This window comes from Phacochoerus africanus, chromosome 7 (genome assembly GCF_016906955.1).
Source record: "Phacochoerus africanus isolate WHEZ1 chromosome 7, ROS_Pafr_v1, whole genome shotgun sequence".
Classification (NCBI taxonomy): Eukaryota; Metazoa; Chordata; class Mammalia; order Artiodactyla; family Suidae; genus Phacochoerus; species Phacochoerus africanus.
In genome coordinates this window covers 82,020,000-82,042,335 of record NC_062550.1, presented here as the reverse complement: position 1 = coordinate 82,042,335, position 22,336 = coordinate 82,020,000, and the positions used below count along the sequence as shown (strand labels likewise).

The window sequence follows — 22,336 nt, the reverse complement described above, 5'->3', positions numbered from 1 at the left end:
CCCTGGCTAGATGGGCCACCAGGAGACAGAGAAACAAAAGCTGAGGGTCTGAACCTTCCCCGCTTGCCAGGGTTCAGGGGCAGCCACTTGCATATCTATTAATCTCCCCAGCTACCTTCTACTGGTGCAAAGGAAAAGTGTGTGTGTGTGTGTGTGTGTGTGTGTGTGTGCGCGCGCGCGTGCACACACAAGGCTGGAGGTGGGTGGAAGTGGGAAGGGAGACATTCTGCCAGCCCCACCTTGATGACCCATCAAGCCACTAAGACCCAAAGTCTGGGCATCAGGGTCAGCCCACCTTCAGCCTTCCTGGGGGTGTTGAGCATGTCTGGGAAAGAGCTAAATGTGGCAGAAAACATCCTGTTTGAAAGCAGTGGGTTGCTGTATTTAACCCCTGCAGCACCTGCTCCGCCTACACCTAGTCTCCACAGACAGGAGATCGCAGACACCGGCCTTTGAAGCCATCCCAAGAGCCAGGGCTGTGCCGCCGTCCTAGCCTGCACCCTTCCCAGCCCCCGAGGCACCTCTGCGATCGCCCAGGGCTCCTGTCTCCTTCCCACCCTCAGCAGCCTGCCAGGCCATCCTCTGCTTCTCCGAGGGGGCTGGGGGCCGTGGGAGCAGCCCAGCTCCCTTAGAAGAAGCCCTTCCTTCCTCCAATGGCCTCTGCAGAAGGGAGGCCGCTTCCATTGGCTCGCCAGCTGGATGCTGCCTCTGGTCACCCTTCCCTGCTGCTCTGACTGCCTCTGGCTTCCAAGTCGGGCCATTCCTGGCTGCCCGGGGCTTCTGCCCCCCGAGTGCTACCAGTGATGACATGACAGGTCCGCCCCCAACAAATCGCTTCTGTCAAGAGTTCATTCCCTGATCCGGGGACTAAAATCCCTGGAAAGAGGCTCTCTGGAGCACCAGCGGTGAGCTCGGCGCTGAGCTGTAAAATGTTTCCCTTTTTTCCTTTCAGAGTCCTTTTGGTTGGAAGTGTCTGGGAGCCCTCGCACAAGGGCACGCCTGGGCTCGACCTCCCTGCCCAACCCCGCTCCTTCAGGTGGGTGTTTCCTCATCAGCCACAACCTGCTGGCTTTCTGGTTTCCAGGGGCGAGGGCAAGGTGGGGGGGTGGGGGGCTAGGAAGGCGAGAAGCAGGGGGAGGAAGAGATAATCCCTTGCACTTGGCAAATGCCTGTTGGTCCAGTCCTGTGTCAGCAGAGTCCCGAGCAGCCTGCAGTTGAGACCTGGAACCAGGCCTGTGTTGGGGTGGGGACTCAGAGGGAGGGGCTTGCAGACACCCAGGCCCCAGGCCAGGGCCCCAGGGGGCCATCCCCCATGGTGTATGTTTCCTACTCAGCCCATCTCCTTCCTCTCTCCTGCTCTCTGCAAGCTCTGCCCATCACTCCTAGCTCTGCCAGCTCTCAGGCCATAGATGCCTGGGCCTCTTCTCCGCCCCTGGCCTCTGGTCCTGGGCCCTGCCTTCTTGGGAGCAGCAGGTAACCCCAAGCAGGGCTAAGTTGTCTCTCAGCTCACCGGACATTGTCCTGTTCACTGTGGGCCTCTGGCTGCCGGGTCCAGCCTTCTGTTGAGCTTAACCCAGTGCCTGAGTCCCCACCCCCCAGACAAGGAGCCCTCATGGCATCATCTCTTGCAGGAAGGCACAGTTGCCCTGCCATGGTGTCGAATTGTTCCAACTCTCTTGCATCATCACTACTCTGCTGTGCCCAGATGATGCTGAGTCCTTGTTGGACTGATTTGACTGCTTTCCCTCCACCCCCACATGTCATTTCTCTTTTTTCCACCAAATCCACCGGATGTTTGGTCGCTGGATGACACAGACTCTGTAGCAACCTCACCATGACTGGGAGTTGCAACATCTCAGCTGACCTGGGGTTAAACCACAAGCATCCTAGACAGTTTCTCTTCTTGCCCCACAACGGTATTGGGCCTCTGGGATCCCCGCCCACTTTTTGCATGTGTGTGACACACCAGAAACCTGGAGTCAGCCTGGACTTGAGATGGGCCATTGGGACAATGTTGACAAGCCCACGGACACTCACTCTCTTTTATTTTTAATTGTTTTACAGTTATACAATATTTTATGTATACAAAAGCAAATACAACACAAAATAGTGTCTTAATAATAATGATACCTCTGCCCCTTGAGACTGTCAGTATCTATCCATATCTGTCCCGCTTCCTTTGTCTGACTTGAAGCTCTTGGTAGAATTTTTTTTTTTAATTAAGTATTTGTTTTGCGCATTTTGTAATCAGAGTTGCTAGAGACCCCTCAACATTTGGGCTTCTCTGGGCCTTGTTTGTCATGATAATATTAGCACTTACCTCATTGGGATGAGATGAAGATGGAACGAAATAAGACTCTACTAGGCTATTTCTTTTGGTTTGTTTTTTTTTTTTTTTTTTTTTTTTCCTTTTTAGGGCCACACTTGCAGCATATGGAAGTTCCCATATGGGTCAAACTGGAGCTGCAGTTGCTGGCCTGTGCCTCAGCCACAGCAACGCAGAATCTAAGCCACATCTGTGACCTACAGCACAGCTTACAGCAACCCTGGATCCTTAACCCCCTGAGTGGGACCAGGGATGGAACCTGCATCCTCACGGATACTAGTCAGGTTCTTAACCTGCTGAGCTGCAGCAGGAACTCCTCTACTAGGCTTTGATATGCCAAACCTCAGCTCAGATCGAGGGCCTAGTCATTGAAAAGAAGCCGGGAGCCTCCCAAGGGCCAAGGAAGCTACCTCTCTCACCTCTGTGGGAGGACACGACGCTCTGGGGTGGAAGGAGGGAAGGCGCCTGTCCCCTCGCCTCTGCGTTTTCTTCTGACTTGAGAGAGACCCTCTTGTCCTGGGCCCAGGGAGCCGCTTAAACCTGAGTCCCCTCATGAGGACTCTGATAAAACTAGGAGGCACATCAGGGAGGCCTGAGGAGCCCCAGAAGCAACTGTGAGCGGAAAGGACGGCGAGGATTCGAGGCAGCAGGTGGAGCCGAGGTCCCAATTTGCCTAAGTCTTCTCAGCTGCTTCCCAAGGCGGATTTCCCAAAGCGATTGTATTTTGTTCTTGCCCTTTTCCCCCTTCAAGTGTGAAATCCATCTCTAGATGACACTGCCTGTTTATAAAAAGCCACCTCTGGCAACAGAATTAGTTCATTGTAGATGACTCACACCACTCAGAAGGATGTTCAGAACAATGTGTCGAGTTTGTCTTGAAAAAGAGAAAGAGGGGGAAAAAAAAGACCTGGATGACCTTGGTACCAGGCCTGGGGGACGTGGGCACAAGACCTGTCAGTCCGGAGCTGCATGGTTGCGAGGAGCTGGGACTGCAGGGTCTGCTTTGACAGGGTTTGCTTTGGGCTTGTAATCCATCCTCCCCCAGCCCCTCAAGGGCAGAGGGGCTGAGGGTTTTCCTCTGCGTGTGAGGCTGTTGGTGAGCCCCTGCCCCGCCTCCCCCAGAGGGCGCCCTGGAAAAGAGAGTCTCTGATCCATGACAGGTCCGCTGTTGAGGGGGAGCCGAGGCCAGCGGGGAGCATGTGTTCATTCACATAAGCCTTCCTCACACTGGCGAAGGGAGACGCCTTCTTCTGATGATGACAGCAGGGTACAGAGAAGCCCGCAGGCAGCAGGACAGCCTGTACACCCAGGGGCTCTGGTTCCAGGCCATGCTGTGGGCTTCAACGCAGCACCCTCTGCAGATCTGCTCCAACTTGGGCCTGGGAGCCCTGCTTCAGCTCATGGCCAGAGTGTCACGGGGGTGAGCTGGGGTGCAGAGAACCACAAAGGGAAGGTGCCAACGAAATCCTGCTCAGGCCTGGGCCCTGGGGAGTCACTCAGCTTTGCTGAGCTCCCGGTGGAAAGGGCCGGGTGGGTGCAAAGGCTGCCAGCCGGTCCTGGCACTGCCTCCTTCCATCCCTGCCTCCTGTCCTTGCAGGGATGGAGGCGACGGCAGCCAGCACTTCCTTACCTGACCCCGGCGACTTTGACCGGAATGTGCCCCGGATCTGCGGGGTGTGCGGAGACCGAGCCACCGGCTTCCATTTCAATGCTATGACCTGCGAAGGCTGCAAAGGCTTCTTCAGGTGAGTCCTCCCCAAGGGCAAGGGGAGAGAGAGGAACAGGATTTCCCTGGAAGCAGCCCTGCGTTTCTGAGTCTCCTTCCTTACCAGGCCCAGGGACGTGCCAGCTCTCACAGCCCCCGGGGATGACAGGGTCTCAGGGAGGCTGTCTTCTTTCACTTCCCAACCCAGCTCCTGCTTGTTCTCTGACCCTCTCAGAAATTGCTTTCCTGGGGTCACACGTATGTCCCCACCTTTCCATTACCCCTTGACCAGTAGCCCCCTGCACTGATCCATGTGGCTGTGCTAACAGAGTGAACCTCCTACCCGCTGCTGATCCCAGCATCCTAATTCAAGAGCCAGGCATGGCCTCGGGGCAGCCCAGGAACTTGGCCTCAGAGCTTGCCTCCCACCCCCATCCGAAGCAAACCATTCCTTGCCACCAGGGAAACTACATCCATCCTTGGTTGAACCTCCACACCTGATCTGTGCCCATATCTGCTCCTGTGGCTTGCTTGTCCCAGGTTGGAAAGCCAGGCTCAGAGGGTTCAGGAAAGCCCAGGCACCCTGTTTGGCCAGGGCCGGTTTTCTGTATGAGCAACCTGTTCTCCCCTCCTATGAGCCCAGCATCACCAGTGCCAGGAGTATAAGAAAGTCCTGGAAAGCCTAAGTAGCCTAGCCAGGGAGGGGGATGGGAAAGTGATGTGTTGCAAGAGGCAACTGGGACACGAGACATGAGCACGTGGCAGGTATTGGAGGGAAGGTGAGAGAGAAAAGCCTAGAAGAAGGCAGCTGAGAAAGCGCTTCTGTACAATAGTCTGGTTGGAGGTGAGTAAAGTTAAGGGCAGGGCTTTAGTCATCAAAGAGAGGAAAGAGCGACTCCAGTCCAGACAGAGCCTCGGAGGTCAGCCTGCTTCCCTGAACTGAAGGGCCCACTGGCTTTGAGGGCAGAGGGAATGAGAGGCCTCGGGTCTTGCGTGCTACCCCCTCCAGCTCAGGGACTATCCCCCACCCCCGGGTCTGGGCCTCATACACACAGGCTCCCCACTCACCTGCCCTCTGTCCCCGGAACTGGCAGGCCTGGAGTTTCATTGCCTTGAGCAACCACTGGGCCGCAGGGTTTCTGTGGGTGCTAATTGCCCGTTTGGCCTGGCACAGGCTGCCCGCTCGGCTTCCCGGCAGGCCGCTCCCCAGCTCGGGGAACCAGACTGGCAGCATCACTGGCTCCGGGTCCTGTTGCCACGTGTCTCGTTCCTCTGGCCTGAAGCCCATGCTTTCCTCGGGATGGGCCTTCCGCAGCCTGGGCCTTAGGTCTCTGGGGGCCACCTGGACCCTTCCCTGCCAGTGCCTGGGCATGGGGGAGCTGTCTTCAGAGAGAAAATGGAGAAAGCATCTGGGTGCTCGCATCAGGGCCTGCTCCCCATCATAAAACTGGGTAGAAATGTGTGGGCTATGGTATTGGCCATGCCTTTCATTAGTCATATGTCTTTGCTCAAATCTCTTCACTTCTCTGTTTCAGTTACTTCAACTAATCACACGTGTATTCTTACCTGACCCCCCCAGTGTGTAGAATTAATCTGAGACATAACTCATATAAAAGTGCTTTGAACACAATATAAATCAATATATATTTGAGCCTGATGGGTCAATACTGATGACCTTGGTGGAACCCCACCCTAATAAACACAAGTCTCTCCAGCCATCCCCTCTCCTTATTTTTCTCTCACGCACTCTCTCACCAGATTTTTTTTTTTTTTTTACATCTTGAAGTTCTCCCTCCCTTTTATTATTTATTCATTTATTTATTTGGCTGCACCCAAGGCATGTGGATGTTCCCAGGCCAGGGATCGAACATGCACCATAGCAGTGACCCAAGTCATAGCAGTGACCATACCATTTCCTGAACCCACTGAGCTGCCAGGGAACTCCCCCGTCACCAGATTTTAGTGAGAATCTGTGACCCAAGCACTGGGCTGGGAGCTGGCAACATGGAGACTCAGACAAAGGTCATATTGGAGTTCCTGTGGTGGCTCAGTGGGTTAAGAACCGAACTAGTATCCATGAGCATGTGGGTTGAATCCCTGGCCCCTTGCTCAGTGGGTTAAAGGATCCAGTGTTGCTGCAAGGTGCGGAGTAGGTCATAGATGTGACCCCACGTTGCTGTGGCTGTGGCGTAGGCTAGCAGCTGCAACTCCAATTCAACTGCTAGCCCAGGAACTTCCATATGCTATGGGTGCAGCCCTAAAAAGGAAAAAAAAAAATTTTTTTTTAAATTTTTTTTAACTTAAAAAGCAAAGGTCATATCTCATCCATCTGCAACCCAAAGGTCTCTGACACCTCTTGGGGCTATTTGGTTAATTCATGGACCCTACCTCCAAATCCTCTCTCTTTCCGGGCTACCCCCCCTCCCCCCGCCCCGGGGCAGGGGGTAGTTTCAGCTCTGGAAGGTAGGACTCTTAGGGAGCCACTTGTTGGATTATGACACTTGAGTCAGTTCCTCACTAGAGTAGCTCCAAGCCCTGTGCACGTGGGCTTGCTGCCCTCAGACACACCACCAGGCAGGGAATCCCTGGGACAGGCCCATGGGAGGCATCTGAGTGGAGGGAAGACAGGTTCCCTCATGCCCAGAGCCGAGTGTGAGAGATGGCAACGTGGACAGGGCAGGCACGTTGGCAAACCCACGCCACCATGGACCAGCAGTGTGGCTTGCTGCATGTGGGCACGTGATACTACTGGAACCCACCCTTAGCCCCTCTCTCCAAGACCCCTTAGAGTCAGTCTCCTGTGGGCTGTCGGCCACACCCCTGCCTGCAAGGCCTGGCATGACCGGCAGCAGCTGCTTTTATCCTGTTCCCTGGCCTCAGTCTACTTTATATCTTTACTGTCTCTGTCTTGATGACTGAGCCAGGCTGCACTCTCTGAAGAGCCAGTATCTCTGTTTTTTTTGGCTTGAATTTTGTTTTATAAATACACACATGCACATGCACGTGCATGTGCGTGCACACACACACACACACACACACACACACACACACACAGCTGATCCTCATTGTTTGGGATTCCATTTCTTCAAGTTTGACCACCTGCTAAAATTGACTTGTAATCCCCAAATCAATACTTATAGCATCTTTGTGGTCATTCGTGAACACATGCAGGGTGGTGAAAATTTCAAGTCTCTCCACACGCACTTTCCCAGCTGAAGCCAAGCAGGACATCCTGCCTTCTGTTTCAGCTCTCACACTGTAAACAAATGTCCTTTTCTCAGTCTATTTAGTGCCACTGCCTTTGCATTTTGGTACTTTTTGATGGTGATGTCACTGTTTAAGGTGACACCCAAGCATGGTGCTGAAATGCTGTCAAGTGTTCCTGAGCACATGAAAGCTGCCATGTGCCTTGCAGAAAAAAGACATGTGTTAGACAAGCTTGATTCAGATGTGGGCTACAGTGCTGTTGGCTGTGAGTTCATTGTTAATGTATTAAATGAGGTGTCTTTAAACAGAAAGCACGCGTGAAACAAAGTTATATGCTGATGGATTGATGAAATTCTATTTGGTATTCTTCCCCTTTAGTCTAGTTCAACTAGTTGTTCAAGAATTTCATTGTCACTTTTTTTTTTTTTAATCTTTTGTCTTTTTTGTTGTTGCTATTTCTTGGGCCGCTCCCGCGGCATATGGAGGTTCCCAGGCCAGGGGTTGAATCGGAGCTGTAGCCACCGGCCTACGCCAGAGCCACAGCAACAGGGGATCCGAGCCACGTCTGCAACCTACACCACAGCTCACGGCAACGCCGGATCGTTAACCCACTGAGCAAGCGCAGGGACCCAACCCGCAACCTCATGGTTCCTAGTCGGATTCGTTAACCACTGCGCCACGACGGGAACTCCCTTCATTGTCACTTATATCTGTAAACTCCTGATCCCAGGAAGGAAGCCCCTGTCAGTGGGGGATACTTCTCCACATTGGGCATCGCATCCTTGGGAACACAAAGAGAAACCACATCCTTGTCCTCAAGGAGTTCCCTCAACCCTGCCATAGCAGGGCTCAAGGAAAGAGCATCACTTTCATGTTGAGTCACTGGCTATTTCCTAAGCCCTGGGGACCAGTTATCCCATCTGACCATTTAGTGTTTGATGGACTTCTAAGATAGTCAGGTCATTGCAGTTGTGCTAGAACTGCAATGACCTAGAAGCTAGTTGTGGTCATTGCAGCAGGTGCAAGACTCATAATCAAACCAAAGTGTGATTATGGGGGTTGGTCAGTTCTATTGATCTATGGTCAGGGATTAGAAACTGTAGCTGGCTAGTTCCTCCTGCAGGCTATTTCATGTTGTTTCTGCTTCCTGCTCCTCTGGACCACATGGACATCCTCAAAGAAAGATGATATTTCCAATGTGAATAAAAGGTTAGCATGTGCAGGCTTTTAGGTGGCTATATGTCCTGGCAATATGTTAACAATTATAGCATAAGCAAGGGCTGTAGGGGAAATATATACATATATATATGAAAATATACATATTGTATAGTAGACCTACATATTTTGTATGTGGTTTCTATATAGTGTGTGTGTGTGTATATACATATATAGTGATGATGTGTGGATGTGGATGAATCTCTGGCCACGGATGGCTTTGTCTAGGATCTGATACAAGGGGACAAGTATAAAGAACAGAGAAAAAAATCAGAGGGACCCTTTTGGCGACGAGAATGAAAACTGTGGTAAAGTTTAAGAGGTGGACCTGGAGGCAAAGGTTGAGAAACAGATGGCTGTGTGCTTCTGCATCTTGTCTGCTTCCTTTCTCTTGATACCTCTTTCCCCAGGATGCCGTGACGCTGTGTGCAGCAAGCGCGACGCTGACACAGACAGTGTGGGGAAATGCTTTCTTGTTTTCGAGCCCCAAGGGTCTCAGGGACCGTGTTACTGACGGGTCTGGTGGAGGGCAGGCGGGTGAGGAGCCAGGAACACGAGGAATGTTCTGGCTTTCGGGCAGTTCGCCCAGATGATGCCTGCAGGAGCTGCAACGGGAAGGGAAGCAGAGAAATGGGGCAGATGCCCCGCGCGTCCGAGTGCTTAAAGGCAGTTGAGTAAACAGACAGGAGGGGAGGAGCGGCCACTCAGGGCATCTGTGGGCACAAGTGAATGAGTCACCAAAAAGTCAGTGTTGCTGGCAAGGACTTTGTCCGGGTCAGCTTGGCAGCTGGCCTCCCTCCGCAGCTACTCAAGGATGCAAGCGGAAGAGCATGAGGGGGGTCATTTATGGATCAGCCAAGAGTGATGTTTGGACGCTTGGGTGGAGGAGGCCGGAATATTGGGAGAGGGAGCGCCTCTGGAGGTGTCAAGAAAGGCAGTTACACGGAAGGGTTTATCCTGATGAGCGTTTTATTACTCTAGGAGCCCAGCCCTCTCCTTGGGGCTCACTGGTGTGAATTCCTTCTCAGGGTGCCCTGGGAATCCTCTCACTGTGATGACAGTGATGGGCCAGTGGAGAGGATGGCTGTATGTGTCCCCACACTTCCAACCTGCCCATCTCAGGTCCTGCCTCTCGAGGTCCTGCCAAGCAGCTTCCTGTCCCACAGGAGTCCTTCAGACAGTCCCTGCTTCGTGCCCGTGGACTGTGAGGGGTAGGGGGCATACTTTTGATGCTGCTCTGGCTTGGGTTGGGGAACAGTAGATTCATGATGAGGACCGTGTTACCTAAGAAGCCCTGAGGCTTTGGAATCAAACAGATCTTGATTCTAATCCCAGCTTTCCCACTTTTCAGAGGTTTTGACATTGAGCAAAAAACCACCTGTAAAATAGGGGTCATACTTATTATCCAGAAAGGTGGTTGAGGGCACTGGAGATAATATGTAAGGTGCTGGCAGAGAAGGCGCTCAGTAAGTGGTACCTGTGGTCACCGTCTCTTTGTAGTGCCTGCATTTCCGAGAACAGGTAATCCTTTCCTGTCCTCTATCCTGGAACCTGGAATGTGTGTGACTGTGATGTGTCAGCAAGAGTCTCTGACAAAAGACCCCTGAACAAGGGTTAAGGATCAGGTGTGAGAAAGGGAGGGCTGGTCCAGGGGCTCCAGAGACCTTCACGCACGTCAGCCAAGGGCTCCGCGGGACCTTGCTGGTGCTCACAGAAACTGGACATCCGTCGCTGTAACTCGCATAAGGGCTGTGGCTCTGGACATCAGGAGCAGCAACATATGAGGCAACAATACATTTCAAGCCTCTCCGCCCACAGAGCCCTACAGGGGGTAGCTTAAGATGTGATGTCTACTTCCCAGGTCTCAGATGCTCAGTGGGATGGTTACGTACTGCTCCCTCCAGCCATCCTTCAGCACTCCCTCTACCGCCTCTGCCCGCCACCTTCCCTCCCCTTTAATGCTTAATTTGTACCAGGTCCTGCTTCCTCTGTTTAATCCTTAAGACGATCCCCTCTGAATGGTTGTTTCCATTTTACAGATGTGGAAACTGAGGCATGGAGGGATTAAGCAACTTGCCTGAGGTTGTGCCTTAGAATTTAAACCCAGACAGGTCAATCTAACCACATCTGTGTTTCATTTAAAATTTTTACACACGGAGTTCCCGTCGTGGCGCAGTGGTTAACGAATCCGACTAGGAACCATGAGGTTGCGGGTTCGGTCCCTGCCCTTGCTCAGTTGGTTAACGATCCGGCGTTGCCGTGAGCTGTGGTGTAGGTTGCAGACGCGGCTCGGATCCCGTGTTGCTGTGGCTCCGGTGTAGGCCGGTGGCTACGGCTCCGATTCGACCCCTAGCCTGGGAACCTCCATATGCTGTGGGAGCGGCCCAAAGAAATAGCAAAAAGACAAAAAAAAAATTTTTAAACAGTTATAAAGGCTGGTGTTTGGTGGGTTTTTGGCTTTTCTGTTTCTTTGGTAAGTAATGCCTGTGATGGTTTTGTTTTTGTTTTTGTTTTTAAAAAGGATGCAGACTGTTCAAAGGGGATAGAATTGAAAAATGTCTCCTTCTCAACCCAATCCTCAGATCCCCACCTCTTCCGCAGAAGCTGTCACTGTTGCCAGCTCATTGTGTCCACTTCCAGATTCTTTCTAAAGAGTGTGGATGTGTAACTGTGTGTGTAGGTGCACACCTGAACACACCTGCAGATGGGACTCTACTATTCTCACCATTCTGTGTCTTGCTTTTTCCTACTGAAGAATGTTCCTTCCAGCTGGTTTTCTATTTCAGCATTTTCCCGCTGCTCTTTTCACAGTCTGTCCAGATGTCCTGTGATGGAATGAGCTAGCCCCCTCTTGATGGGCCTCTAGGTTTCGGCCTCTGCTTCCCTAGACAGTGCAGTCATAACCATCCTTGTCCATGTGTCTTTGGGCCCATGGACTGGTCTACCCACAGGACGAATTCCTGGAAACCTTACTGTGTTAAAGGCTCTGTGCATTTTCTATATTGGTAGATATAGGCATACCTCATTTTACTGTGCTTTGCAGATACTGTGTTTTTTTGTTTTGTTTTGTTTTGTTTTGTTTTGTTTTGTTTTAAAAATTGAAGGTTTGTGGCAACCCTGCATTGTCAGATGATATTTAACATTTTTTAGTGATAAAGTATTTTTTTTAAGTTTGATAGTTAGTAGATGCAAACTATTGCATTTGGAGTGGATAAGCAATGAGATCCTGCTATACAGCACAGGGAACAAAACTATATGCAGTCACTTGTGATGGAACATGATGGAGGATAATGAGAGAAAAATAATGTGAGTGTGTGTGTGTGTGTGTGTGTGTGTATGCCTGGGTCACTTTGCCGTACAGCAGAAATTGACATAACATTGTAAATCAACTATAATTTTAAAATTTTTAAATAAAAAAATATGTATATCTGGAGTTCCCATCGTGCCTCAGCAGTTAACAAACCCGACTAGTATCTATGAGGACACAGGTTCAATCCCTGACATCCCTCAGTGGGTTAAGGATCTGACATTGCCGTGAGCTGCAATAGATGCGGCTTGGATCCCGAGTTGCTGTGGCTGTGGTGTAGGCCGGCAGCTACAGCTCTGATGCCACCCCTAGCCTGGGAACCTCCATATGCCGTAGGTGCTAGGTGCGGCCCTAAAAAGACACACACACACACACACTCAAAAAAAAAAATCTGTGTTGGAGAGTGTGAAAAAAAAATTATTGGAGTATAGTTGAGCTACAATGTTGCATTAGTTTCAGGTGTGCAGCAAAGCGAATCAGCTATATATCCATTCTTTTTCCCATACAGGTTATTACAGAATATTGAGTTGCCAGTTATCTATTCTATGCCTAGTAGTATGTATACCCCAATCCCATCCCCTCAGTTTAGCCCTCCCCACCAGTGTCCCCTTTGGTAGCTATAAGTTTGATTTCAAAATCTGTAAGTTTGTTTCTGTTTTATTTTTTTAATTTTTTATTGTTTTTATTTTTTTATTTTGGCTGCTCCCATGGCATGCGGAAATTCCTGGGCCAGGGATTGAACCCACACCACAGCAGTGACAATGCCAGATGCTTAACCCATTGAGCCACAGGGAACGGGCAGTCTCTGCAGTGATAACACCAAATTCTTAACCTGCTGCTCCACCAGAAGAACTTCTGTTTTAGAAATAAGTTTTTTTCGGAGTTCCCGTCATGGCGCAGTGGTTAACGAATCCGACTAGGAACCATGAGGTTGCGGGTTCGATCCCTGCCCTTGCTCAGTGGGTTAACGATCCGGCGTTGCTGTGAGCTGTGGTGTAGGTTGCAGACGCGGCTCGGATCCCGAGTTGCTGTGGCTGTGGCATAGGCTGGCAGCTACAGCTCCAATTAGACCCCTAGCCTGGAAAACTCCATATGCCACGGGAGCGGCCCAAGAAATGGCAAAAAAAAAAAAAGAAAGAAAGAAGTTCTTTTCTATCATTTTTATTAGATTCCACATATGAGTGATAGCATATGGTATTTGTCTCTGACTTCCTTCACTGAGTGCGATAATCTCGATAAAGTATTTTTTAATTAAGGGGTGTGTATTGTTTTTATAGATGTAATGCTATTGCACACTTACTAGATCACAGTAGAGTGTAAACATAATTTTCACGTGCACTGGGAAACCAAAAGCTTGTGTGACTCGCTTCATTACGATATTGGCTTTATTGCACTAGTCTGGAACCAAAGCCACTGTATCTCAACGTATGCCTGTATTGCCAAACTGCCTCCAAAACAGAGGCCTGGGCTCTTTACCAGTGTCAACCTACCTTCCTTTAAAGTTGGTTTTCCTTTATTAAGCTACCTGCTGAGGACCCCTTGATGTCACTACACACAAATGTGCCCCATAGATCTCACACCAGCCTTTCGTAGCAGGAGCTCCATCAGGCTCCTGTATCCAGACCAGGCTCTGGGATTTCTGGGACACCAGAGCTGCAGTGGAGAAAGCCCCAAGCTAGAACTTGTCCTCAATCTTGGGTTTTACAAGGTGTGTCTCTGCTGGCTGGGGTCACCTCCCCAAAAAGGACCCTCTTGCCCCAGGCCTGAGACCCTGGCCCCAGGCGCCTGATGCTTTTGTAAGCTGCTTGTCTCCTGTTTTGATGAATTGGTCTCTGGCACAAGAATCAGTCAATGTCCTCCCTGACCCCTGGCTTTCTAGAAACTGCATCTATATTTAGCCTGGTTGCACCACCCTGACCCCCTCCTTCCTGAGCTGGGGTATAATTGCCAACCATGCAGAGGATGACAGGGTCCAGGCTCAGAGTGCTGCTGAGGAAATGGGCTCCCAAGGAAACCCGAGGCTCTTGTTTCTCAAAACCAAACCAGCTCCCAGGCAATCAGTGTTGGGAAGAAGGCAGGGCAGGGTGTGGATCTTCAGGACGAAGCACAGAGCCAGGGCTGGCCAGCCTGGCTGCCCTGACTCCTTGTGGGCAGAGGCCACATGACAGCTGCATGTGTGGGAAATGCCTTAGAAGGCAGGAGAGAAGCTCCTGTTGTGGCTCAGCAGGTTAAGAACCCGACTGGTATCCATGAGGATGTGGGTTCAATTCCTGGCCTCACTCAGTAGGTTAAGGATCTGGTGTTGCCATGAGCTGCGGTGTAGGTTGCAGACATGGCTTGGCTTCCGTGTTGCTGTGGCTGTGGTGTAGGCCAGGAAAAAAAAAAAAAAAAGGAAGGCAGGAGAAGGGCAAAGAACTGGGCCTCCGAACTCAGGGAAACTGTGTGCTGGCCAAGAGGCGTGCTGGGCCAGACACACCTGAAAGACTGGCTCCAGAGTCCGGGCTCTAGGAGGGGCCTGGGTCTGCATGTGGGAGTTGGTAAGAGAGCTTTCCAGCCCGCAAGGGCTGACCCCACAATCCAGAGCGTGAGCTTGTTCTTCGTGATGTGCAGCCTCTGCCCTCCCAGCCACTATCCCAGCGCCTCTGACTATAGAGGAGCCAGGGACGAGCTGGTTCCTGAATGTTTTCGTAGTAATAGTTTCAGAGCTCCATACGTTTATAGGCGCCTCTCTGCTCTGCTCAAATAGTGTGCAGACAGACACACTGCAAGGTTGGTGGGCTGCAGGACACGGTGTGGCAAAGGGTGAAACGCTCAAGCGCATTCTTATCCCAGGTCTGAGTCTTGCTGCGGGATCGGGTGCCTGGCAGGTAGAATTTCTTTTTTTCTTTTTTCTTTCTTTCTTTTTTTTTTTTTTTTGTCTTTTTAGGGCTGCACCTGTAGCATGTGGAAGTTCCCAGGCTAGGGGCTGAATCAGAGCTGCACCTGCCAGCCTACACCACAACCACAGCAACGCAGGATTCGAGCCGCCTCTTTGACCTACGCCAGGGCGTGCAGCAACGCCAGACCCTTAACCCACTGAGTGACCGGCCGATAGATTTTTTACCATCTTTCTCCCTTCCTCCCTCCTCCTTTCCTCCCTCTTTCCTTCCCTCTCCGTCTCCTCTCTCGCATACCCTCCCTCTTTTCTCCTCTTCCCTCCACCTCCTCCTTTCTCTCCATCTCTCCCTCCTTATCATCTTCTTGGTCCTCTTCTTCCTCCTCTTTCTCAGTACTCTTGGGCTTCATCCTCTTAAACAAGGACACTGGTCCCCAGAAGTGTCTTTTCACCCAGCCCTGCGTCCTTTGTGTCTCCTCCCCAGCCTCTTTTGGAGTCAGGCGAAGGTGGGCTGAGCAACCATCCTCAACCCTCCTGTGTGTGGAGCTTGGGGTTGGCTTCATATGCATAACATGAGAAAGATAAAAGAAAGAAGGCAAGAGAGTTCCGTTGTAGCTAAGAGGTAACGACCCCGACTAGTGTCCATGAGAACGCGGGTTCGATCCCTGGCCTCACTCAGTGGGTTAAGGATCCAGACTTGCTATGTGCTGTGATGTAGGTTGCAGACGTGGCTTGGATCTGGTGTTGCTGTGGCGGTGGTGTAGACCAGCAGCTGTAGCTCTGATTCTACTCCCTAGCCTGGGAACTCCCATATGCTGTGGGTGCAGCTATAAAAAGACTAAATAAATAAATAAAATAAAAAAGAAAGAAAGATGAAGTATCAAAAATCTCTCTCCAAGCAAATTTCCACTTGGGGGGTGCCCACCCGTGAGAGTCAGAAGCTGGCCCCGTAGAGCCTGAGGAAGAAGAGTCAGGCCTCTAAAGGATGCTGGGGCCCCCCTCTCTCCTGGGGCCTCAGGAAGCTCTCAGCCCCCAGTGCAGGGCTGGTGAGAGGCTTTGGCTCTTGTGTCTGGAGGAGCCATGATGTGTGTTCCTCTTGGTGCCCATGGCCCTGAAGAATGGGCAGGGAGACCCCTGGGCCAGACAAGACGGTGGGCAGGAGGACAGAGCAGCCCCACAGCTCAGCCGCTGGGCAACATGACCAGCCACTTAAAAAAAAAAAAAGGAAGTGAGAATCTGCTCTAATTAGAAACTTCCGGCCCTTGAGTAGGTTTAGAGAATTATGGGCTTTCTGGGCCTGAGCATTTATGGTAACAGTGAAGCTTCAGGGACCACCAAATGGGAGAGCCAGAAAGGAGTAAAGGGTGGAGCCAGTCTCATACCCTGCGACCTGTGGTGGTGACAGTATCTCATTTCAGGGTAAGCAAGTCGATTCCATATTCTTCTGTTCCCTCAGGCAGCTGCGGCAAATGGATGAAGGTACAAGGAGAGGGGCTCCCTGTTGCCGTGAGCAAGAGCCTGGGGTACAGTCTCTCCCTGGGGAGTCACTGCAGGGGCAGGACACAGCCTTGGACAGGCTGGACTGAGGGCTAAGCCACCCAAATAGCTGGCACGCCTCTACCTCCCTGAGGAGGTGCGGGTGGCCCCTTGGGTAATGAGGGTTGTGACAGGAAGGTACCTGGGCTGAGGTCCCAAAGCAGCAGCGGCCACTCCCAGGCCCCTGGGATGTCTTTTGCCTGGAGTTGTGCTCAAGGGCCAGCTGCCTAGAGCTGTTTCCTGGGGGCTCAGGTTCACTGAGCTCGGGTGTCTGGGGATGAAGCAGTATGTTTATCCCAGGAAGCTAAAAGCTGAGCTTCACACTCCTCAGGTCCCAGCTTTGGAGCCTCACAGTATGTCTCTTCACCTCAGAGGTCCCGTCCCCAAAATGAGGGGGTACACTAATGTCTGGGTCCCTGAAGGGTCCTAGAGTCTGACTACCGGCAACTGCCTGCTCTTCTGGTCTCTCCTCCCCTCTGCCATGGGTCCAGTTTTTCGTTCCCTCTGGCCATGTTGACACGTGACTGGGGTTTGTCCTAAACCCCATGTGAGTTCTAGTGAATGCGAACAGGAAGTCATTTTTTGTCAAAAATCCAACGTGTATATGACATCTGGAGAAGACACTGTCAGTAGCTCATCTCCAGGAGAGGGAAAGGGCTGAGCCTGGGCCTTGGCGTCTAAGGTTTGAGTGTCTCCACATCTCCCTAAAAGATGCTGCTGCTCACAGAGAAAGCACTTCTGCCACTGTCTTTTCCCATCTAAATCCTGTCACCTGTCCTGGGGCAAAAAAGTGGGGCCTCTCTCCCCTTGCCGGGGTTTGGGAGAGGAAGAGGACCCTCCAGGATGTGGGTGCTGAGAAACCTCTGGGGAGATGTCCTTTAGGCAGCCTCACAGAAGTCCCGCGTGCTGTGGCCAGCAGCAGGGGGAGAAGGCCAGAATTAGGAAGATGAGCCATCAGGCTTGCACTCACCTGCATGCATGTATGCATGTGAGCACGCACATACACACACGCACACACACACACACACACCAGTTTACATAGGTTACCAGGAGGGTGCCAGCTTCCTAGCTAAGAGCCCAGGGGTAGTTTTCTGTTCTTACAGAACCCTTACTTCCTCTGCCTTTCAGAAAGCCAAGGTCAGACCTCAGGTCTCCCCGTGTTCACCTGGCTGCTTCTCTTTCTGGGCAGGTTGTCTGAACGTCTAAAGCCATGTTTTGGGCCCTTTATCTCTTCTCCTTTCACTGTGCACCTGTCTGTCCCTGGTCCAAGGATGCTCCAAGCACAGATCTGGACTCTAGAAGACCTGTAGCTGAGACCAGCATCCTTGCCTCTCATGATGGCACTAAAGGCAGTGAGGGCTACTCTATAGATTTTGAAAAATTGGCTAGGCTAATCCACTCATATATTTCCTGTGCAATAAAAAAGAAAGGGAGGGGAGTTCCTTTCTTAGTGGGTTAAAAACCTGACATAGTGTCCATGAGGATGCAGTGGCCCACGCTTCGGCATAGGTCTCAGATGCTGCTCGGATCCCATGTTGCCATGGCTGCGGTGCAGGCTGGCAGCTGCAGCTCCAGTTCCCTCGCCCAGGAACTTCCATATGCCACAGGTGCAGCAGTAAAAAGAGAGAAAAGAAAGAAAAAAAAAAAAGAGAAAGAGAGAGAGGGATAAATAGAATACTGTAAAGTTAAGTAAAAGCAATGATGGCAACAGCGCAGCCAATGAAGGAGCACAGCACGTTGGCAAACACAGCAAGTCTGAGGTGGGCTGGGGTGGCCGCCGAGAGGGGCCCTGGGCAGGACAAGGAGCCCGGGAATGGCGGGCAGGTTTCCTGTCACAGCCCGCGCAGGAGGCCGCTCTCCTTTAGGCAGGGCTGAGGGGCTGGGAAGGAGGTGGAGGATCCAGCGTAGGGTCTGTGCTTCCTTGGCAGACGGAGCATGAAGCGCAAGGCGCTGTTTACGTGTCCCTTCAGTGGAGACTGCCGCATCACCAAGGACAACCGCCGCCACTGCCAGGCCTGCCGGCTCAAGCGCTGTGTGGACATCGGCATGATGAAGGAGTGTGAGTTTCAGGGCGGGGCCGGGGAGGGGCGGGGCCTGGGAGGGCGGGGCCAGGGGAAGGCGAGGGCTGCAGTTTATGGAAGTTTGGTCAGAAAGGTCTGGTCTGCTTACCCTTTGTAGCTGCCAGCACTGGGGGCCCCAGTTGGGGGGGGGGGGTGAGTTGGACCAGCAGCCTCAGGCAGGGCAGCTTGAATTCCAAGGTCAAACGCCCCAAGGGGTCCTGCAAGCCCTTCTAGGATCTGTGTGTGTGTCCTGGAGGCCTGGGAAGGGCGCCTCCAGTGGGAGGCCTGTGAGGAGGGACAGGTACCAACCGCCCTCCCCAGCCCCCCACCCCCGCCCCAGCGCGCGCCCCCTGCGGGGTTAGTCTTCCTCTCAAACATCACTGCTGTTACCGCAGCCTCTTCCTAGGACCTTCAGGGAAAAGATGAGGCTCAAGGACCCCAGGGTCCTTTGGACTTTGGAGAGAGGGCTACTGTGGGTGGGGAGGAGCTGGTGATGGGGGAAGAAATATTCTGAGATTCCACCCTGACCTAGCCTTCCAGCCATTCTGGCCCAGTAAGCGGACCTGAGGGCTGGTGCTCAGGGCCAGGTGGAAAGATCCTGCTGGGGGAGCACTAGACTCTAGGAGGACCCTCTAGATCCTGGTAGAGAAAGAGGGGCAATCTTCTAGGACTTTCTGTACAGCTCTGGGGTTGCAAGAGGGGACCAACAGGGCAGATTAACATGTTCTGACCCACTGTTAAAAACAATCCCTGGACTTTGCATCTGAGCGCTAGTACCAGTTGCTTGGTAACCAGAGTAGCCATTGAATACAGCAAACCCTGGGAAGGACTGGCCAGGCCCTCCCTGGGCCGGAAACAAGGGCACCGGGTGGGCCTGGGCTTGGGTGCCTTCTGCACACTCTGCTCCCACCCTGCCCCTTGCTCAGCCTCTCTGTGATCTGCCCGTTGCCCCCTTCCTAGGCTTGAGATAGAGGCTGTGCCCTGTTAAACTGTGAGCGGGAGGAGGCTCAGGAGGAGTGTCAGATGCAGTCATCCCAGAGGCCCTCCTGCTTGTGGGGCTGTTTCTGGGGGGAGGGCTGGGATAAGTCAGATACAGGGAAGGTGTGTCTGGAACAGAGAAATAGCCACAGGACGCGGCTGAGGGGAGGGGAAATTTCTTCCTTGATGGCAAAACAATTCTGTGTTTTGGGGAAACAGAGGACTCCTCAGTCCTTGATGGGCTCCCTTCTGGGGGGCCACAGCCCCTCGCTCCTGATCCCAGCTCCCCAGCCAACACTGGCAGCCCCGGAAGAAGTTTTCAGGCCATCGTTCCTCCTCACCACCGCGTGAGCATGCAAGCCTGGGCACGCTGCTCCCTCCTAGCCCTGTCCTCTGCCCCACCCGCCTCCTGTTTATCCTGGAGCAGTGGAGGCTCAAGGCCTGGGTGTCTCATGGTTTTCTCACACGTGGGTTGGCAGAGTGCACCCTGCTCTGTGCGAGGTGCTAAGCTGGACATAAACAGGACCAGGCACATGCAGTCCCTGCCCCTGTCCCGCCCCCGCCCCACAGAACCTCCACAGGGCAGGAAGCCATGGTTCCAAGGTTCCAGCCAACAGAGAATGGCCCAGAGTCGCACCACGGGGATTCATTAAGGCTCTGCCACAGGAGTTCCAGACAGGGCCAGCCTCATGGAAGTCCCCGAGGTGCCTCTCTTATGTCTCAGGAGAAAGATGTTCCATCAGCTTGGAACAGGGAGAATACTTAGAGAAATCATCTGAGACCCAGAAAGGCAAAAATACCATGATTGGAGTCGGAAAGCACGTTGAGTCCAGGATCAAACGCCACGTCCCCTTCTCCACCCTCGCTGGTCCCCACAGAGAGCCCTGCATCCACCATGAGGAGCAGGCCTGGGGTGTTTCAGGGCGCGTCTGCCCCAGGAACACCACGTGGGGGGATGGAAGCAGCAATCTACCCCCAGCCCCCCATCAGCTTTGTGCCTCAGCCACCCCAACCCCAGCCTCAGTTCCTCCGCCAGAGCCCTGTGTCCCTGTCCTGCTCTAAGCCCGGCGCAGTCCTGTGTCCGCCACTCTCACCCTGCTAGGACAAAGAGCTGCGTGGAGTTAGGGGTGGGCTGCTGGAGCTCCAGTGAAAATAGAAATGGTGGGCCAACCCTAGGCTCATTCTTTCCATGCCCCAAAGGGAAGGTCCTCCAGGAAGAGTTATCGTTCCCTGCCTCGGGTTAGCCAAGCCTTGGGAGGCCTGTCAATATGTCTAGGCCTGGAGTGCCCCGACCCAGATCTCTAGGAGAGCTGCTTCTTTATCACCTGGGCTGGCTGTTGTCCCCAAGGCCTTGCCTCCTAGAGACAACTGAGGGTCAAATTAGAAAAACCACAGGCCAGCCCAGGGCTGCCTTGGAAGGGAGCTGCAGACCCAGGCTCCTTTCTGGCGGGGCAGGGAGGTGGCTTCCCTCGAGGAGGCACAAGAAGCGGAGGGGATGAGAGTGGGAGTCAGGGTTTATGGACCATTTAACTGTACCAGTGTCAGGCACTAGCACTTCCTTGTTAAAGTCGGACAACAATCCCTATATATGTAAGTAATTCTATTTGGGTTTTTTTGTTTGTTTTTTTTCGTCTTTTTGCCTTTTCTAGGGCTGCTCCTGCGGCATATGGAGGTTCCCAGGCTAGGGGTTGAATCGGAGCTGTAGCCAACGGAGCAAGGCCCTTTACATGGCCAGCAAGGAGTTGGGAAGCTCTGTGCAGGCCCATGGCTTTCACTAAGTCCTTGTACACAGCTCATGGCCCTTATTCATTGGAAAGCCCATCAGTGGGCTTTTTACTTCCATGGCTTTTAACTTCAAAACACATCTTCCTATGTAGTAGTAATGGTCTTTTTTTTTTTTAATTATTTTATTTATTTATTTATTTATTTATTTACTTATTTATTTATTTATTTTGGTCTTTTTGCTCTTTCTTTGGGCCGCTCCTGCGGCATATGGAGGTTCCCTGGCTAGGGGTCCAATCGGAGCCGTAGCCACTGGCCTACGCCAGAGCCACAGCAACGCGGGATCCAAGCCCCATCTGCAACCTACACCCCAGCTCACGACAACGCCGGATCCTTAACCCACTGAGCAAGGGCAGGGACCAAACCCGCAACCTCATGGTTCCTAGTCGGATTTGTTAACCACTGCGCCATGATGGGAATTCCGTAATGGTCTTTTTAGCAGGATTCATTGAGAAAATGACTCTTTAAATCTCCTATTAAATTAACAACCCCTTTAAACAAATGACATTACATAAATCCCAATGACTTCCGCATATGTGAGAGACTTGTGACTTAGTCCCCAGACAGTGTTGCCTGGAGAGAGACCTGTTGATTGGCAGCCTCCGTTTGAAACCAGCAGATCTCAGCATCCCTCCCTCTAGTGCCACACACAGGATGGTGGTTGCTCTTTGACAGCAGTGATGGAAAATGATCAGTGTCATAAGGTTAACCTCAGTCTCTTAACTTTATCCTTTTCAAGTAAATCACTGATAGCTTTGCTACTTTAATTTTTCACACTCTACAAATGAATTGGAATGCATGTGTCAGGATTCCACGGCTGAGGTCCATGGTCCGACTACGCCTTCAGAGCTAGTTATAGTCACAGGCGGTATGAGGCAGTGGTTAGGAACTTGGACTCCAGAACCAGACTGCTCAGGCCCAAATTCTACCTCCATCACTTGTTTGCTGTGTGACTTTGAGCAAGGTATACAGCCTCCCTGGGCCTCAGTGCCCTCATCAGCAAAATGAGGATAATAGCACCTGCCTTAGGGGTTATTACAAGGACTAAATAATGTTAATTAATATATAAGAAGCACTTTGAATAATGCCCACTACATAAAAACTATTTTTAAAAAAGTTTTATGAAAGCATAGCTGATCTACAATGTTGTGCCAGGGGGAAGTTCCCTTTTGGTACAGCGGGTTAAAAATCCTGCATTGTCGCTATAGCATCTTGGGTCTCTGCTGTGGCATGGGTTCAGTCCCTGGCCTGGGAACTTCCACATGCTATGGGTGTGGTCAAAAAAAATTGTGCCAATTTCTGCTGTATAGCAAGGCGACTCCATTATACATACATGCATACATAC

At 52.0% G+C, this 22,336-nt stretch overlaps 1 protein-coding gene across 3 annotated transcripts in view; it reads left to right on the top strand.

Annotated features, from left to right (window-relative positions):
• VDR (vitamin D receptor) overlaps window positions 1-22,336 on the top strand; it is a 61,646-nt gene that overhangs the window by 20,365 nt on the left and 18,945 nt on the right. Inside the window, exons 2-4 of one of the 3 annotated variants that reach the window (XM_047788074.1) lie at window positions 953-1,036; window positions 3,924-4,071; window positions 18,100-18,230. In XM_047788074.1, coding sequence (XP_047644030.1) covers window positions 3,926-4,071; window positions 18,100-18,230 — 277 coding nt within the window. In that variant the 5' untranslated portion in view covers window positions 953-1,036; window positions 3,924-3,925. The other 2 variants (XM_047788072.1, XM_047788073.1) reach the window with 2 other exon arrangements.